Source organism: Sesamum indicum, linkage group LG8 (assembly GCF_026168435.1).
Source record: "Sesamum indicum cultivar Baizhima isolate 11 linkage group LG8, ASM2616843v1, whole genome shotgun sequence".
Classification (NCBI taxonomy): domain Eukaryota; kingdom Viridiplantae; phylum Streptophyta; class Magnoliopsida; order Lamiales; family Pedaliaceae; genus Sesamum; species Sesamum indicum.
Genome location: NC_142664.1, coordinates 17,493,370 through 17,512,044, shown reverse-complemented (window position 1 = coordinate 17,512,044; position 18,675 = coordinate 17,493,370). Strand labels below are relative to the sequence as shown.

General features: G+C 36.0%; 4 protein-coding genes across 5 annotated transcripts; 3 read left to right on the top strand and 1 right to left on the bottom strand.

Annotated features, from left to right (window-relative positions):
- The first annotated feature begins 132 nt into the window (after positions 1-132).
- Positions 133-1,323, top strand: LOC105167894 (uncharacterized). Its single transcript, XM_011087752.3, has 2 exons — positions 133-394; positions 530-1,323. The coding sequence occupies exons 1-2, from the start codon at positions 278-280 to the stop codon at positions 1,148-1,150; spliced, it is 738 nt and encodes a 245-aa protein (XP_011086054.1). The 5' UTR covers positions 133-277; the 3' UTR covers positions 1,151-1,323.
- Positions 1,324-1,425: 102 nt separating this feature from the next.
- LOC105167893 (uncharacterized) lies at positions 1,426-3,490 on the top strand. Its single transcript, XM_011087751.3, has one exon. It carries the CDS (start codon positions 2,337-2,339, stop codon positions 3,171-3,173), a length of 837 nt encoding a protein of 278 aa, XP_011086053.1. The 5' UTR covers positions 1,426-2,336; the 3' UTR covers positions 3,174-3,490.
- A 2,092-nt stretch (positions 3,491-5,582) lies between these two features.
- Positions 5,583-7,499, bottom strand: LOC105167892 (dof zinc finger protein DOF1.4). Its single transcript, XM_011087750.3, has 2 exons — positions 7,308-7,499; positions 5,583-7,115 (listed from the first exon to the last, which is right to left on the bottom strand). Exons 1-2 carry the CDS (start codon positions 7,374-7,376, stop codon positions 6,201-6,203), a joined length of 984 nt encoding a protein of 327 aa, XP_011086052.1. The 5' UTR covers positions 7,377-7,499; the 3' UTR covers positions 5,583-6,200.
- Positions 7,500-13,569: 6,070 nt separating this feature from the next.
- On the top strand, positions 13,570-18,379 carry LOC105167890 (putative E3 ubiquitin-protein ligase RING1a). 2 transcript variants are annotated; one of them, XM_011087747.3, is made up of 10 exons: positions 13,570-13,966; positions 14,116-14,158; positions 14,760-14,818; positions 15,728-15,809; positions 15,888-16,008; positions 16,091-16,132; positions 16,385-16,903; positions 17,192-17,296; positions 17,379-17,573; positions 18,031-18,379. In XM_011087747.3, the coding sequence occupies exons 1-10, from the start codon at positions 13,831-13,833 to the stop codon at positions 18,070-18,072; spliced, it is 1,344 nt and encodes a 447-aa protein (XP_011086049.1). In that variant the 5' UTR covers positions 13,570-13,830; the 3' UTR covers positions 18,073-18,379. The 2 variants fall into 2 exon arrangements, with proteins under 2 accessions (XP_011086049.1, XP_020551762.1); XM_020696103.2 differs by lacking the exons at positions 13,570-13,966; positions 14,116-14,158 and adding an exon at positions 14,190-14,294.
- The last annotated feature ends 296 nt before the right edge of the window (positions 18,380-18,675 follow it).

Genomic DNA, 18,675 nt, shown 5'->3' with positions numbered 1-18,675 from the left:
TAACTAATTTAAATTTCACAAACCCCAAAATTTTCACCCAAGTGAACTGGTTGGTGAGAAATAAAACACTCAACAGCTGCAAACAGTGGAAATATCTTTATTTATGTACACGTTGCAATGTCCAATACAGGTGTCCGCCAGTTGCATCCCTGTCTTTCTCTTACACCACCTTACAGCAATTTTCCGTGGCACCTTATGCCAAGATTTCTCACTTCGTGAAAAAGAAATTAACACGTTAGAAGTGATCTGACCTGTAATTTTTACAAGAGATCAGAGAATGGCAGCCATGTCTATAGCAAAAAGTACAATTCGCAACGTTTCAACGAACCCCTTTTTTACTCTCCGCCCCAGAGTCTCTAGAGTGTGCTTCGTTTCTGCTTCCAGACATCGCAAGGTATGCGCAAATTATTCCCTTTTAATTTATTTGAATCATTACTTTGTTTTTTGGATCCTACGTAGTTACTTCTGTGAGTACACATAATATCTTGCATTATTTGAGTAGTGAGTCTGCATACAATTTCTGCGACAGGGGGACAGGACTAATTCTAGAAAAACAAGGGATGTTGTGGGAGAATCCCTGGACAAATCTAAAGCGAAGAGTCAAGAAATGGAGAAAGCCGAGGTCGTTAAAGACACGACGAGTGATGCCGCGACAATCGCGGCGAAGAAAAGCGAAGAATCCAAGGACACAGCGGCGGAGTCCGTTTACGAGACGAAGGAGAAGGTGATAAAGCAGGCCCATGAGATGAGTGAGAAGAGCAAGGAAAAATCAGGGGCTGTGGCTGATAAGGCCAGAAAAACGAGGGGAAAGATAATGGACGCCACGGGCAAGATGGTCGAGAAAACGAAAGAATACGCTCACTGGGCGAAGGAGAAGACGGGGGAGACTTTGGATACCGGGGCAGAGAAAACAAAGGAGAAAGCAAATGGTGGGGCGGAGACAGTGGCAGACGTGGCGCAGAGTATAGGTAAGAAGGCGAAGCAAACGGTGAAGAGCGCATTGGGGGCGGCGAAGGCGACAACGCAGAAAATCAAGGAGACGGTGGTGGGGAAATCAGATGATGAGTACAAAGAGAAGGGTATGGATGAAGACATGGTTGATATGAAGCGGCGTCCCGCGGAGGAGCAGGGTCATGACCATAAATATTGAAGGACTCTGTTGTCTTCTTTTCTCCGGCTTTCGGGAGTTTAAAACTTTTGCAGTGCAGACAATCAGTTCTGTGATCTGGCTCTGTGTTTTTGGAGAAATTTATATTACAAGTTTTTCAAACATTGTGTATATGAGGAGCAAGTTTAAATAAAATTACATTTAAATTCTATGAATTATGATCTATCTAAGTGGGATTCTCCCAACTCGGCCCCAACAAAGAGGCAGGTCCCGGAATTACGAAAGGGTGTGGGCGTCCAAACTGACGCCGCCAACTGTTGTCAGTGATAATGCAGAACTAATTCAATGAGATAGAATTGGACCTTCGATCCTCATCAAGAAAAGGGCACGATGAAAGTGTAACGAGGGAGAAACAGAAAGGAAAGTCGACAACTGACACAGCCGCCAGCAGCCTAGCCCTTCCGCCACCGCCACAGCCACACTGGCTGTGCCCTGCCGCCCTCCGTCTGCTAGCCTCCAGTGCAATCTACCTCGTGGTCCATACTACATACCATCACAGTATTAATGCAAAAATTGGACCTTTTGCAAAACAGAAACAGGGTTTTGTTTCTCTTTGTGGGGCTATGAAATCCTATTTTGTTCTTTGGCAGAATCCTTGATGACCTGTTTGTCTCTCACAGTATTCACGATCAAGAGTGAGAACGTAATGACTGCAACCCTGTTTTTGGATATAGATCAGTAGAAGTAACGCTTTTTAATACTCCCTTTTTTTAATTACGCTTAAGAACAAGAAAATGGCAGGTGGCTCTTTTCACTCTTAATTTCTCTCACCCCCATTTCACTTTCTTCCTTCTGGCAATTACCATAACTTTTCATGTAGGAGAGAAAAATTTGCTCAGATTTTGTGGGTTTTGAGAGATTGCAAGAAAGATTTAGTTCCTAAATTTCAATTGGTCTTTATGGGATTACAGAGAATACAAAAAATCCAGGGTTTGTCAACTGTAGGTAAAGAACAAATTAATCAACTCTCATGCAGCGTCGCCCCATGTTTTCCACTGAATTTCTGATTCTCATAATCCCTACAGACAACTATGGATTACATGCATATCCCCAACGTTGAATAATCTCCAAGTTAGCCCGCACCCACTTAAAGCTTCTACACTCATATCCCTATACCTCAATCTCTATATATACGACCCACCCAATTGTCCATACAGAAATATTAAACATGGAGCGAGAGAGAAACGAAGAGAATAATTTGCGGCAGCAGCAAGATCCCGGACGGCAAATGGCGGCCAACGACCACCACCAGCCTCCGCCACCACCCAGGAAGTGCCCGCGTTGTGATTCTTCCAACACTAAGTTCTGTTACTACAACAACTACAGCCTCTCCCAGCCTCGGTACTATTGCAAGACTTGCCGGAGGTACTGGACACACGGCGGGACCTTAAGAAACGTCCCCGTCGGCGGAGGTTGCCGAAAAATCAAGCGCTCGAGAACCTCATCCTCGTCTTTCTCAAGCAGTGAGATCGCAAGAACTCAATGTTCATCACCCGCACTTCCATCTCAAAATCTGACGGGTATGATTTCGGGCCAAGTGGTAAGGCCCGTGCCTCGGGTAATCCCGACGGCGGGTAATTCTTTCTACACTGGTCGTGCGTGTTTGCCTTCTTTGGGCACCATGCAATCTCTACCTGGCGAAATCAATCAGAGGGCGTCGGTAAATTTGGACGGGGGCAACAACCAATTCGGTGCAAATATGGCCCTTTTACAAGGGTTAAGTTTCCAAACTCTCAGACCTCAGACTGCCAATCAATTCCAACCGCAGGCCCATTATTTTCCGTCGCAGCAAAGTCTGGTTCCGCCGAGGCCGCCTTTGAGTTCTTGGACTCAAAGTTTAATAAATCCAGGCGCCTCTAGCTCTTCATCCGCCAACTCCAGTATTTGGAGCTCCGCCACAGGCTGCAACATCGCCGACGGAAGCAATCAGGCGGCGGGTTCTTCCTTCAGTACAGGTCAATGGGCTGACAACCATCATCCAGGATTCAATCCTCCTCATCACTGAATGTCTACATATTTCCGGGCAAGAACAAGAGATTGATGGACAGGTTCAGAGTGTCGATTGCAGGTGTAAACGTAGGAAAAAAATGTTCTGATTCAGCGTATAGCAGTGTGTTGAATTGGGTTTACTTCTAAGAACTATTTGATGATGAATTATTCACTAATGTTCGTATTAATTACTTTGTAATGTATACTAATTAGCATTAGCAGTAACTGATTTACATCTTTGAATTATGAAGGTACACAATGGAATGATTACATATTTATATGTACAAAGGTTCCTTTCCTTAATTACAGAGGTTGGTTGTATGATTAGTTGAAGATGTGTTTTGTTTCCCGGTTGCATTTTCCACTGTAAATTTCTCTCTATTTTATATACAACAGTTGATAATTTTTAAAAAGAAAAGGTTATTTTTAATTAATATTTTACTCATAAAAATTGTGTTTAAAATTATAAAATGCCTCTTGTTTGAAAATGAGACAGGTTTTTGTAATCTGATTAAGGAAAATTCTTATTGAAATTAGGTTTGACTGAATCAAACTAATCACAGAAAAAGTGCTATACAGTTGTCATCAGTAACGTCGTAAATATATTACACTTATCTCGTAATCATAATCGGCCGGGCCCTAATTAAATGATTTTACACTGAGAAAAATCCATATATGTTGTTTAATCAGCACCTTTTCGTTTGTGGTAATTTCATTTATGTATTGATGGATTCTTGAAATAATATACAAGAAAGAAAGATTGTATAAGAAATTCAAATATATATAAAATAAATTATTGATAATATTACATTGACTTTCTGCTGTTCATGAGCTTTTCTGTAATGCTTTGTAATCAGGAAATTGAATCAATATCAATAGTCAAAAGCATTGAAATTTATGAAATACAATTGGAATTCTTCTGTTGTTTCAAATTATATGGGCCCTTGATCAATACAGATCAGTAAACTATTTTCTTAACTTATTTATGGGCCATTTTCCTTTCTGTTAATACTCACTTTGGGCCAGGATGGACTTTTCAAGTTCAAACCAATTGGGCCTTGTTTGATTTTATTTTCGAAAGTTGGTTTTAAACAGTCAGATCATGTTTGGTTGGATCTTTTTTTTTTCTTTTTTTTTTGGGATTTGATAATAAATTTTATAAAAAATTATTTTCTCATATTTTTATATAAAAAATTATTAAAAAATATCCGATCTCTGTGTAAACAATTATTGTGAAATATTATAGTCCAAATATATTCACCATATCACGTCTTATTGTACAAAAAATTATCAGGTGGATAACAATTTATCAACCGATAATATTGAAAATGAACAAACTACCCTCTTATAAAAAAATAAATAGCAGTTTACCCCTTATATTTAAAAAAAAATAAAGCAATTTACCTTCTCAGGTAGGAAGGTAAACTGCTTCATTTTTTAAAACATAGGGGATGAATTGCTATATTTTAAAAAATATATGGAGATAAATTGCTATTTTACTTTTGATAAGAGGAGTGTTGTATATTGCAATTTACCCAAAATTATTATAAACATCCTAATTCAAACAAATATTTCATTCTGCTAAAAAAAAAAAATCATTCTATCATATTTTCTACATGAGAATACAAAAATAAAATGCCATCAATGTCTTCCTCTGTTTCTTGTTTCCCTTTTCCTTTTCTTTGAGAAAATAAATCAAAAGGCTAAATACAAAGCTAGTAGATAAGCTTTCTCATAGGAGTGCCACAATTCTTTAAATCGATCGAAATTGTGATAAAAACAGAAAAATCGATATGATTTCTTTTCAAAAATTCTATTTGATATAATTCGATACAATTTTATTTATTTGAAATTACAGTGTTCAGTTTGATTTCGAAATTCTTTACTTGTTTCATAGCATTTTACAGTCGTAAAAGGGTAGAAGAGCAAGAGTGAAAATTGGAAAAGAAAAACAATGACATCGACCCAGATTTCAAATAAATATAGAAACTAGAACAAATCAGATTAATTGATTCAGATTTAAATTAACTAGAATTTATTAATTGTTAAGAATTGCAGCATAAAGAAGGATTAACACCTCCAAATTAAAACATGCAAGTCCAAGAATTGCATAGTTAAGAATTAGCTATATGGGCATGCAAACCATGCAAGAAATATGCATTTCATCATAATTAATTGTCATGATTAAAATTAACTATTTATACTAATAGTTATTGATTATGGTTTATTAATCGTACTTGAGTTTTATGAGTTTGGCTAAAAAAATCGCCACGGCATAAATATTTTTGCCATGATGAATTCAATATAATAAATTTTATTTAACTATAATTAATAATAATTATTTATTAGAATTTTTAGTTCATAGTTATTAGAATGTAGATAATCCTAAATTTTCTTGTAGTGAAACAGACTAAATCATCAGAAATGAAATAACAATATATTCTGGCTCTCTTTTATACCAGCATTAATATTCGTACCCATTACATCCCCCAACTCAAAATCAACAAATTGGTTTCGGAAAAAGAGAAGGAAAAATGTCAGACATTCCCAGGTGGTCCGGAACCTGATAAACATGCATACAGAAATGCACCTAGAATTTATTTTTATTTTTTTTTTTAAAAAAAAGTGAGATAAATATATACATACTAATATTAACTATGCATGAAGCCCAGGAACTGGAAAAATAATGCACCCAGAGTTTTTCAGCTAACCATTCCAACAATGTGACAGACAGAAAAGCCTTGGCCGATAAGATGAAGAGGATCCGAGGTTCCTCTCAGCGCAAAATGGCATATAGTCTCAAGTCTCAGCCTAATTCCAAGTGAAAAATTTATGAGGCTGATGAGTTGTGTTGCTGCTGACATGATCACTCCGATCCGAATCGACTTCTTCCGACATTAATTAATTATTAATTTAGTGGTAAGCTTCTGATGTTCCATTTTCAGGCTACTTGTGTTTATTTCTAAGTTGTGCAGAAAGAGGAAAAAGGTAGCAAGAAAAGGAATGAAGATTGATGAGGCAAGGAAATGGGTAAAAGAAGTAACTAGATGAGAGAAGGAACTGATGAAGAACCCATAATGTTTGAAGGATCAAACCATTCACCAAGACTAGTGCTACTGTTCCACAAAAGAGAAGAAGAGTCTGAAGAGTTAAAATCTGACCTGTTTTCTCCCTCTATTTTCACTTCTTTCCCCATTAATCCTCCATTTTGCATTTGCATATCCTCACCATGAAAGTCATTAGCTTCTTGATGAGGGCTGGAAAGCAAAGAAACCATTGTTGAAGTGGGACCAAAATTTGAAGGTCCGAAGAACAAAGAATTCACATTGCCTGCAGATGATGTAATAACATCTTCGATTTGCCTGAACCCGTTTCTGTAATCACCCTTCTCAAGTATCCCAGATGAAAACCCTATTCCAACTCCATTCATCCCAGGCTGATGATGATCGAATCCAGAACTGTCGCAGGAAACCCTAGCTGTGCTAAATCTGGAAAATGGAAAATTGAGCTCAAAAGGATTAGTGGGCAAGCTATAGAGCAAAGGTTCGTTGATGAGGTTCGGCGCTGGAGACAGATCTATATCTGGTTGAACACTGCTAGGCTTTATAATTGCAGTTGAGGCGGCGGCGGAGGAGGAGGAGGAGGAAATTCCATCGCTGCCAATAGACGGAGCCAGCTGGCGCTGCTTCACCCTCTTGTTCTTCCTACATCCTCCGCCGACGGGAACGTTTCTGAGGGTTCCGCCTCTGGTCCAGTATCTCTTACAGGCTTTACAAAAGTAGCGTGGCTGGGATAAACTGTAGTTATTGTAGTAGCAGAACTTGGTATTGGAGGAATCGCAGCGAGGGCACTTGAGAGGAGGCTGATGCGGATCTTGGTTGGATCTCTGCATAACACTATTATTTGTTGGTGATGAAGATGGGAAACTGCTGTTCTGAACATCCGCCACTATCTGCTTCTGAACAAACAAATGAAGGGGAATTGGGGAAGAAAGAGAGCTGAAGATGGTGGTGGTTTTAGGGTAAAAATTAACAAGACAACAGAGAGATTCTACGACAAAAGCTAAAAAACAAATGAATTGGGATCATGTTTTTTGTGCAATAATAATAATTGACGAGACAAATTAAGAGAGAGAGAGAGAGAGATAAACCTGTGGGCATTGATGAGTAGGTGAAGAGGTGGCAGTGGTGTACAAGTTCTCACAGTTTGCTGCAGGCATTGCTTCTGAATGAATGGTCTGAAAGGAAGAGTAAGCAGACAAGGAGCAACAGATGACAACGTCGGACCTCAGTTGACGGGATTCAAAGGTTTGACGCTGAGAGAATGTTCATTAGCAAGGGAATTAATTAATTAATAGTATGATTTCACGTGAAGACCCTCGGACGAGTTGATCCATCCCTACTTTTCGTTTATCATCACATAATTAATATTCCTTTACTTTTCACACTAAAATTATTACTCTAATTCAACAGTTTTTCCAGATTCGGTCTTGTGTCCGTTTCAGTAATTCTACATCCTTAACCTAGCACTGGACAGTAAAATATGCACACCGAAAATATTAAAAATTAATAAATGCAACTGTTTGATTATGATGATGTCGATTTATTTGAAATTATATGTACGAGTTAAGAAATTTGATTGGCAAATTTCATCTAATAATTAATTTACTCTGAAAAATGTAAAATACCCCAACGCGTATTGATAGTGATATTTGAAGTATTTTATATTTGAATATCTTATATATATATATATATATTACACCGATCATGTCGTTAAACTACGTACTAATTAATATATATGATGTAATTTTTTCTTTCAATCAACATCTTTAAAACAAATGTCAAATCAAATTTACTTTAGCGAACATATATATCACACTAATTAATAATTTTGGAAATATTAATTGAGAGAATTATATAAAGACATTGGAGGGGATATATATATATATATATGGAGGATAATTACACTCTCCACCCCTAAAGTTTGATATAATTATATATATATTTTCTGTGGTTTTGAAAATTACATCCAACACTTTTGTTGTTTGCTTTTATCTACAAATAAGTTCCTATGCTAGTCAAAATTTATTGAATTTGTTTATATTAACAAAAAAATTGAATGAAAATTGATATTTACCCTTGATTGACTGAACACTAACTTATTGCAGGTTAAATAATTTTCTTCGAACTAAATTACCAACGGTGAAAATATTTCTCATCATATGCATTAACGCGTGAAGACGTGTGATGATAATATTATAAAAAAATTTATTGAACCTATAATAAGTGAATAATAAATCAATTAGAGATAAATTTAGATTTTTTTTCTAATTTTTTTATTTACATATAATTATATCAAATCTCACATGAGAATAATGTAATTAACACCCCTCTCTCTCTATATATATATATGCGCTAATTAGTCCTAGGACGTGACCGAAAAATAAAAGTGCAACATATGGACTGATGAATATCGACAAGTTCGAGAAAGAAAAAGGAAAACTTACCTGGGTTTCGCAGTGTCTTCCAACTATCTATATAAGCGTATACATTATACATAAAGATACACACATACCCTGTTGGAGATACAGATACATATCTACGTACATACAGGTGGCTAGAGGAAATCCCCAGAGCTCGGAAGCTGAGGTTGTAATTAATTAAAATCAAATCCCACTTTCCTATTCTTTGATTTAATTAAATATTAATCTATGATTAATCTAATAAGTACAATATTTAAAAATTTAAAACCTTTTTATTTTCTAGTAAATTTGAGTGCAGAAAATTGTGCAGCATGATCCACCCAGCCAGCTGGCCACTTTTCTGTATTGTTGTGAGATAGATATTCATACATTGCTTTCATCTTCAGTGTACGTATAAATATGGTATAGGTATCATGATCTGTAATCTGACAAGAAACATTTGCAGGTACGTCTGATGCAGAGAAGCGTACGTCGACTGAACTTTCCAGAATAATTGTCGACGACGTCTGGTCTGGCTTTTATATAAAGATATGGACAATGGAGAAGTGGGGGCATGTGGATGTGGGAGTCTGCATCTCACGCTCATATATGCCTAGACAACCTTTATTCCCAACCCCTATTTGCTGCACCAAACCCCAAATACCAAAATAATAATAAATTAGAACGAATTTTTATAAAATTTATTATAACTTATATAAAATTAAACCTTCAATAAATATTATTTTATAATAATTTATTACAAAATGATATTTATCATACGATTGTTGAAAAAATAAACATATACTGTTGTGAGATATGATATGCAGGAACAGAGCATCAATTCTAACTTGAAGATGACGGCGCTGTGAAACCAGATTTTAAGTTTAACTTAGTTTGTATTTTATATTTATGCTTTCTTTAGTGAAAACACGCTTCTTTTTTGTATTCTATTTTCAGTTAGTTATGAACAGTTTATTAGTTTCAACTGTCATCTTTCTTCTGTATATTAGCTCTATGCACACCTCTTCATCAGACTGATTTTTACAGAAATAGAATATGAATTCTTCCACCATATTGAACTCTGTTATGAAATTTATCTCTGCAAGCTATGATTTTCTACATATACCACTAATAATTAATGACACCAAATTGAATTACGATAGTGCTCGAATAGGTGGAATTCATATATGGATACTATAACACTAACTCAGGAGAAATCCCACCGCATGAGAACGTATTAATTAATTAGGAGAGATTTCTATTTTTTTTATGAGAATAAATTGCTAAGAGCTCGTTTGGTTGTATTTTCAATGAAATTATTTTCACTTTTTACTATTTGGGTAGTTGCAATTTTGTTTGGTCAAGTCATTTTCATTGATAATGCATTCCTATTTTAATCTTGAATTTTTTAATATTATAGGTCACGTGGGTTGGTCATACTTGTCTTATCTTGTCAGCATGTCTTTTCTTATTTCAAATCAAATAAAATTGCTTTCTCTCCCAACCATTTTGGTCCACCTTCATAATTAATTTCTGTCACATCAAAAATACATATACCTATATTCTTAATTCTCACACCTATATACCTATATTTAAAAATAAATAATTCAAATATATTCTCAATTTTCGCATAAAAACCAATATAGTATTTTACACAAATACAATTATTAAAAACTGAAAATAAAAATGAAAACACAACCAAACGGACTATAAAATTTCTATTATGCCCCTGAAAAGAAGATAAAAATACCCAAACACTTCATTTTGATGTAAGTCTTTTTAAATCTAGTTTACCTAACTCGATTTTTAAATACGTACTGTTTAGTACCCTTCTATGACTACACGACTTCCAAATCTCCTTTTACTTGATCATTAGAGTGTGTTTGTTGGGAGAGACCTCGACAGACCTATAATACAGTAATGTTGATTTTAAATTTATTTTTTGCTCAATTCGAATATTCAGTTCAACTATTTTTATTAAAATTATACATATCACTTATTTTTAACAATTATAAGTGTAATAGATTAATATGGATTTATGAAAATAGGGTGTAGATGATTATAATGTTGTGTATTTAAATATAATGTTGTGTATAGAAGAAGGAATAACCAGAAGAAGGTCATGTGGTGGCAGCTCAGCTGCAAAGAAAAAAAAGCAGGGAAACAAAAGAATATAGTTAGGGGAACAAACTGATATTGTAGTCCCCCGAGGGATATTCTCATCCTCCTAACATTCCATTCATTATTATTATACCTAAGTACCACTTTCTTTATTAACTTAGAAAAAAAAAAAAAAAGTAGCATCTTTCTGCAATTATTATATGCTATACAATTATTGCAAGTTAATTACAATATTATATAATAATCGAACTACGTAATTGCTTTTTCTTTTTTTCTTTTTTCATTCTAAGATGTTCATTTTCTTTCTTAATTTTTGTCATTTGACATTTTTTTTCTATATTTTTTTATTTACTTCGTCCAATTTTTTATATTTATTAATTTTTTAAAAGAAACCCAATAAGAATAAAGTTGATAATTTCAAATATTCGTTCAATATTATACAATTTCATGAAGTATCATCAAGGTATTGATAATATATGGAATAATAAAAAATATTTATAATATTTATCAAATTTTAGGGGCGTTAATTATAATTTATTGTGATAAAGAAATGTTTAGCGGAAGAGGGAAGGGGTGGGTCCCACAGTGAGTGATTGGTGATTGAGTAACCAAGCCGACATGGCTGGCAATGCTGGACAAGATTGATTACACATTTCTTGAGGGGACAAAACCGTCAGTCCATCCTGCCCGAAAGATCTATCCCTACTTTTTACCTTTTGCAATGAATATAAAAATACAATATCTCTCGACATTAATTGAATTGATATCACTTTTTTTGGATAAATGAAATAATTTTATGTTTCAATTCAAATTGTCTTCGGCAACTCCCTCCACCAACCCCTATTATACTAAAAAAAATGAAGATACAACCTCTTATTATCAACTAGACTTGAAATTTAAAACATTCGGACACTATAAGACTTCCTTTTTTTAGACATTTTAAAATAAAATTTCCTTTGAAAATATTTCTTCCATATGCCAACTCTCAACTATGAACAATATTTCATATCTTAGTCATATTATTAAAAAAAAACATTTATAATGTTGTAATTGGTATAATATAATGTTAATTTGTAATAATAAGATGACTAATATATGGATGCAATTACATTTTAACCCATAAATTAGAAACTGAGAGAAGTTGCCTTTGTCACGTATAGGAAAATGATGGGAAAAGGTTGGACATTGCTGTGTATATAAGATGTATGTAGGGGTGAGTGTCTTTATACTCATTTTGTGTCCTACATTGGAAGTTTACTGTAAAAATAAATTCTTTATATTAAGTGCAATACTAAATGAACGACAACCGTCTTATCCTGAAAGAAGTTTCATAGTACCCGGTGCACTTTAAACGGGACATATAATTTCTTCAATGCAAGCAGAATATTTTTGCAATTCGGTTAATTTGTAGTTTTGGACTGCAAGTTATTACGATACAACTCTTACTGTAAATTTTCGATTTACGTTATTCCATTAAAACAACATCTCTAACTGTTTTATTGTTTATTTGTTCCAACGTGGTTGTTAGTGTTTTGATTTCAAAAACTGTTATTATATATTTGATTATTGTTTCAAAACAACATTACAAATTCTCGATTAAATACACACTTTTTTCCAACATATAATTTATTATCTTAAAACGTTGGCCAATATTTCATGGAAAGTATCTTCCGGGTCAACATTAATATATTGCAATTGGGAGCGGAAAATATATGTCTTCCAAGCTTGTGAACAGAGTGCAATGCATTGGGTGACTCACCACACCTGCTGCTACCAAACATGAATCATAATGGGAGGGTGAGTGAATGGATGAAATTGAGTCCACATGCCGCACCATTTTAAGCACTAGCACTACGAAACCGGCCCCATTAATTTGCCATACCACTTGTATAACGTTTGGTAGGTAATAATCTGGAATTTGTTACTTCAAAGAATAATGACATAAATTTCTTGTCTACCAAAACAACATTAATTTCATTATCATACTAAATAATGAGTTTGATGGTGGTGGCGGTGAAAACTGAAAACCCTGGTTATCAGACTTCCAATTTGGATACCCCGTCCCCATGCAACCGCAAACGCACATACAATGTAGGAAGAAGACTTATATCAAAAAATAAAGAAAGAAAGAAGACAAAAATGGCCAATTCTTGGTCAGGTACGGAACTTTGTCCTTTTTATGTTTTCAAGGGTCAATATTATACCCATTTGTGGCTGTAGAATCAAACTATACTTGTTTATGGCAACAGGTCCAAGCCCAATATGTGTGAGATTAGTCCTAAAGCCCATAAATTTGAAAAAGTCAAGAAACTCTAGAAAGAGAAGAAGCAGGTCAGCCCACGTTCACATTGGTCCATCTGAGAACGTTAGCCCACGTTATTAGCATATCTGCTGCTTTCCTAACATCATTGGGAGCAGGAAAGGAATCAGTACCAAAATGATGTATAGTTGTAAATAAGTCAAGTCGCACCTATTATTATTATTTGAACTGGTTTGAATTATTATTAAGTTTAAAATATTGAATTCAATTGAATGAATTTTAATTGAATCAGATGTGATTATTGAGCTTGAATGTTTTGATGATTTTTTTATATATTTTATTATATTTTCAGTAATTAAATTCAATTTTGAGTCCAACTTGAGAATTAATTACATACAAGATTAAATAAAATTTGATTTCTATGTTAACAAATTAAGCTCAAATAAAAAATAAAGTAATTGGATTAAGTTTGAAGATTTGCATCTTTGTTGGCCCCCGAACTTATAACTATTATGAATTATATATATATATCTAATTCTAATTTGAAAAGGCAAAAGTGCTAATATCAGATTGAAAATCGCAGTTACTTCTCGGACCACTGGATTGGAATTGTAGACAACCGGACAGGAGAAAAGCGGAGGAGAACGAACCCCAATTTCATAGAGGTGTATTGAAATACCGCTACATACAAATCTATTTTCGCAAGAACCAGAACGAATCTACACTCGATTGCGTCCTTTTCTTCATTGACTGCGTCTCTCCATTACCTCTTCCTCCACTACACCACTGCCACCCACCGCCGAGCTCCACCGTCGCCTCCTCCACTTAATAATGCCTGCTCAAAAGCGCCCACGCCAAACCAACACTCCGCCTCCTTCTCCTCCGCCGCAGCTCGAGGTGGAAAAAGCCGGTGATTCACTCCAAGGCAGCGAGAATCCTGACCACGAACAACCTGAAAACGCCTCTGGTACGTTATTGTATATGTATACATGTTCACTTTTACGGACATGCATTAGCTCGGTTACGCTAAATCGAGTTTCAGTCAGCGTTTCGTTTTTCTAAATCTTTTATTATTTGTTTCTTATTTATTGTGTTGTTTTTGTGATTGATCTTCAGATTCCGAAGGGAGTTCTTACTCTAGCTGTGGAGAAAAAGACGAGTACTCTATCCGTGTCTCTCTCTCTGCATATAGTTATACGTGTGCGCACACACTCACGTATGAGCACCCAGGCACACATGTCCATGTGCATATGATTTGCTGTTCGCAGCTGCTCTGGATCTCGACGATGTTTAATGTATAAAATGAACAGCTGTAGCTTGGATCTGCCTACTTTCTTTTGTGATAAAATTTGTTTGCTTAAGTTTCATTAAAGAGGATTGTGCTCATTCTTTTAGTTTCTGAAGTCTAGGTCTTCTAGTAATTGAAATTCTCGGTTATGTTTCACTTTTTTTCTGTTGAGGCCGATGTACCTTGATTTGTTTGGTGATTGCAATGCCATTTTCCTTTTGAATGCTTGATCATTGCATGTTAAATCATGCATGATCTGGTTGGAGGTGACCGAACATTATGATATCTATATTTGGATTGGGTCTTGACTGAATGTTGATCGGAAATTATACTGTTGCTTTGGTGTCCCATCATTGTGATTTCTGTCTTGGATGAAGTTTCAAATGGTTGCTAACTAGTATTTAATTATACTGTGTGCATTTTCCAAATGTTGGCCTTATTAATTACTCTAAGAGTTTATTTTGACTTTCAGATTTATTATCGTGAAGCTGGCAGAAATACGGAAGGAAGTTCAGTGTCCAATTTGTTTGGGTATGCTGTTCAGTTATAGTTTGTCAGATTCAAATAGATAACAATGTCCTCAACAAAAGCTGCAGAGTGTTCTCTGCTTTTTTGAGGTTCTATTATGATGCATGAATTGCTTAGAAGTAGGTTGTTTTTAGCTCGCTGATACTTGAGTCCTTGTAGGTGATAACAAGGACTGGTTTTTGATGAATTTGATTTTATCTTTTCTGGCATAGTTACTCCATAGGTTTCTTACCTTCTTTATATATATATGTGTGTGTGTGTGTGTGTAAAATGCTTCCGATTGGCCTGGAAATCAAACACAACCAAAGTAGTCCATCAGTTGTAATAAATTCAGCTAAACTGCTTTTCCTGCTTTCGGCAGAAGAGTTGCTCCATATGATATCAGCATGAATAAGTGCTATCATTGTAATTCCACCTATGTCAATGTATATATGAATTGTGCTGCACTCAGGATTTTGGAAAGAAGAGTATGATGATGCAGAAGAAATACAAATAGGAAAAGTGGACAAGAATGGTTAAAAGAAACACCAAGTACACACTTCTTAGCTCTATTTTGAGTCTATATAAAGGTGTATGGAGTTGGTAGAAATTGTCAAATCTATTAACTTTTGAGGACCTTTATACTGCAAGATTAACATAATTATTCTTATAATAAGATTTTAACTGAAACTTCAGTTAGCCTTCTGATAAGCTTCATAGAAATGCTCCCTCCTGCAGACTTCTCTTTTGCCAGAAATATCTGATAGGGCTTGTGGGATATTAAATCTAACAGTCACAATGAAGATCCACATGTATTTATTGCCTATTGCATTATCTGTGTAAACTGCAACTGAAACCTATCGGTTAGAACTTGTCATCTTTTGTTAACATCAGTTCTTTGATGTAGTCTTCTTTTATGTTCCCCATGGGCAGGCATCATTAGGAAGACAAGGACAGTCATGGAATGCTTACATCGCTTCTGCAGGGAGTGCATTGACAAATCCATGCGCCTTGGGTACTTTCTGTGTTTTTTATATATTGACTGCCTATCGAAGAGTTCTTGCTATTTACTTTTGGTATTGAATCTGTGCAGGAATAATGAATGTCCTGCTTGCCGCACACATTGTGCTAGTCGCCGTTCTCTAAGAGATGATCCAAACTATGATGCCCTGATTGCTGCTTTGTACCCGGACATAGATAAGTACGAGGAAGAGGTGATAGTTCAGAAACTTCTTCAATCTTGTCCTGGGCAATTCAAAAGTTACTTTTGCGTCATTATTCTGATTGTTGTTGCAGGAATTGGCTTTCCATGAAGAGGAGATAGCACGCAATAAACAGGTACTCACTTTAGTCCTCAGACTTCAACCTACATGGATCCTGCAGTCTAGTACAGTTATATTTCAGGACTAATGGTTCCCAGCGGCTATGAGTGTCGATCTGGAATAATATTCTCTTTCGCTGAATGGACTAGTTGTAATTTTTGTCAATATCATCAGGATGCCTGATCAAATACTGCCTGCCAACAATGCATTTCTAGTTCTGAATTGCCTGACAAAGTTCCATCTGCTTGATTTTTCTGTTTTACAACAGATCCAAGCTTCAATTGCCCAGACTTTTCGTCGTCAAGCAGAAGCTCTTGGAAAGAAACGAACATCAACTAGAGCCACTGCAGCCACATTTGTTAGGAGACAAGGCAATTATCGAAATTTGAGAGGTCGGAGAAACCATGGTATTGTTGAACACCAGGGTTCCGACGAAGAGGAAGGAGCTAATGGGCCTGATGGTAGCAAAGAATCTTCTTCCGCTGATGAGCACTCTGCTGAAGCCAAAGTGAAAAAATACAAAAGATGCAGAGCTCGGACTTCACAGCCATCATCAGGAGCCAATGCAGATGGAGGTTATGATGATAACGATTCAGAAATGAACAGAGAGTTACTTGGTGCATCTGCTGCACTTGTTGGTAATAAAGAATTTCTTGCCTGGGGAAGAGGTGGCGTGCGCAGTAACAGCCGACACGGTGGCCTCAATTGGGTCAATGGCAGGCTTTCCAGGAATAATCGGCTCCCAAAACTGATCAATCACCTCAGATGTTCACATGAAAATGATGAGGTGATAATATGAAATATTTTGGTGCCATGATTCAGGAATTTTGATATTAGTTATTTCTATAAACATGACTCGATTTTTTCAAAGGGAGGAGGGGGAAGGGAAGAACAGAGGCATGATTGGTTTTGGATAAGATCTTGAAAACCTCAAGAGAATTGATTAATTTGCCATTGCCTATTGCTGGCTGAATGCTACAATTGAGTTAGTGCGATCATCTTTGAAGAGTATATGATTTCTATTTTCTTTCCAAGTTACTTATGAGGGTTCATCTTCTTGTGTTCCTGATTTCAGTTGAAAATTAGTCTGATGCTTGTTTCGTTGCACGAGAAGATTCCTAGCTTGAAGCGACCTTACATCTGCTGCAGCCCCACATCATCAGTTAGACACTTATGCCAGGTATTCACCTCCATTCTAATTCTTGATCTTTTATTTGCTATGCGAACAAGGCCTGGATAGTTCTAAAACCACGTCCCTGCAGTATGTTGCTATGCAGACATCTGTGGAAGCTAGTGACATTGAGATGCTAATGGTACAAGATTTTCATCCAGTAAACAACTCTTCGACTTTCATAATGGAACCTGCAATCTTAAATCCTTGCCAAAACGAGCTGCAGTTGTTGAACGAGCATCAGACCTTAGAGGAAATTCATGCCAGATTTACTCAGCAGAATCTGGTAAGACTTTTCCGTCCCCTCGTGTGAGGAGTTGTACATTTACCAAGATCCCATACAGCATGGTCTATGGATTCTTCTTCTTCTTCTTTTTTCCTTTTGGTTGGGTGTGGAGGTTAAATGTAAACCATTTTGGAAGTACATTGGTGAATTGGTAAGTGATTCCATGAGCATATTGCTATGCATGCTGCATGCAACTTCCATTACCACAACAGTTCTAGTCATGTGTTTGCAAGAAATGGCATTGCCTGGTTATGAAATGGACAAAGTATCTAAAAGTTTGGACCCAACTCTAATGCAATAAAACTATCCTCAAAGGTGAACAAATCCCCATTTCTTTCTGGTTAAGTGGTATAACCCACTTACTGGATACTTGTGATGGACCAAATAAGTATACTGTGGCTTACTAGCAAGATATCTGTTTTTTCCTATTATAATGCTTTGATTCCTCTATGTTCAGGTTTTAGGATACCGCCAAAAGGCACAAGAGGATGGAAACTGATCAGATTGAGCTGCTGTCCTTCTGGGTGAATATGATGCTGGAAGAAAGCCTCTTCAGGTTTCTTGAAAAGCTACTAGATGTATACTGTATACTGTGTTTAGAAGTTCAAAATTATACACACAAGCAACTAAATACTAGAGGAATTGGTGGAATAGTCTCGTTTGTTGTCTCAATACTTGTCTGCTTAATCTATATGATGGGTATAGGCCTTATACGCAGAGTTTTGTATAGGCGTCAAAATGTATTGTTTCATTGTATGTTTGATCATTCTGACGTGAAACTTGAATGCACTGTTTGATTTGTTTCATGGTCGTCTCAGTCAGGCAACTGTCGTATATCTAGTTAATTAATTGAGAATTCAGCCTACTTTGCGTGGCATGCAAATGGGCTTTTCTGATACAGCTCTAATGTGAATGTAATGTTGCTGCGTGCAGCAGCTAGAGTCGTCACTGGAATTTTGATACCCAAAATCTGAAGCCTACTTATTCAACCCTCACCATGTGAATTCCAGTGGAGTCTCGAGGAATTTAGCGGACCCATAGGGAATGCTGGGACAGTTTCACGTATATTTTTTAATCAGTTTCGCCTTTGAAAATTACAGAT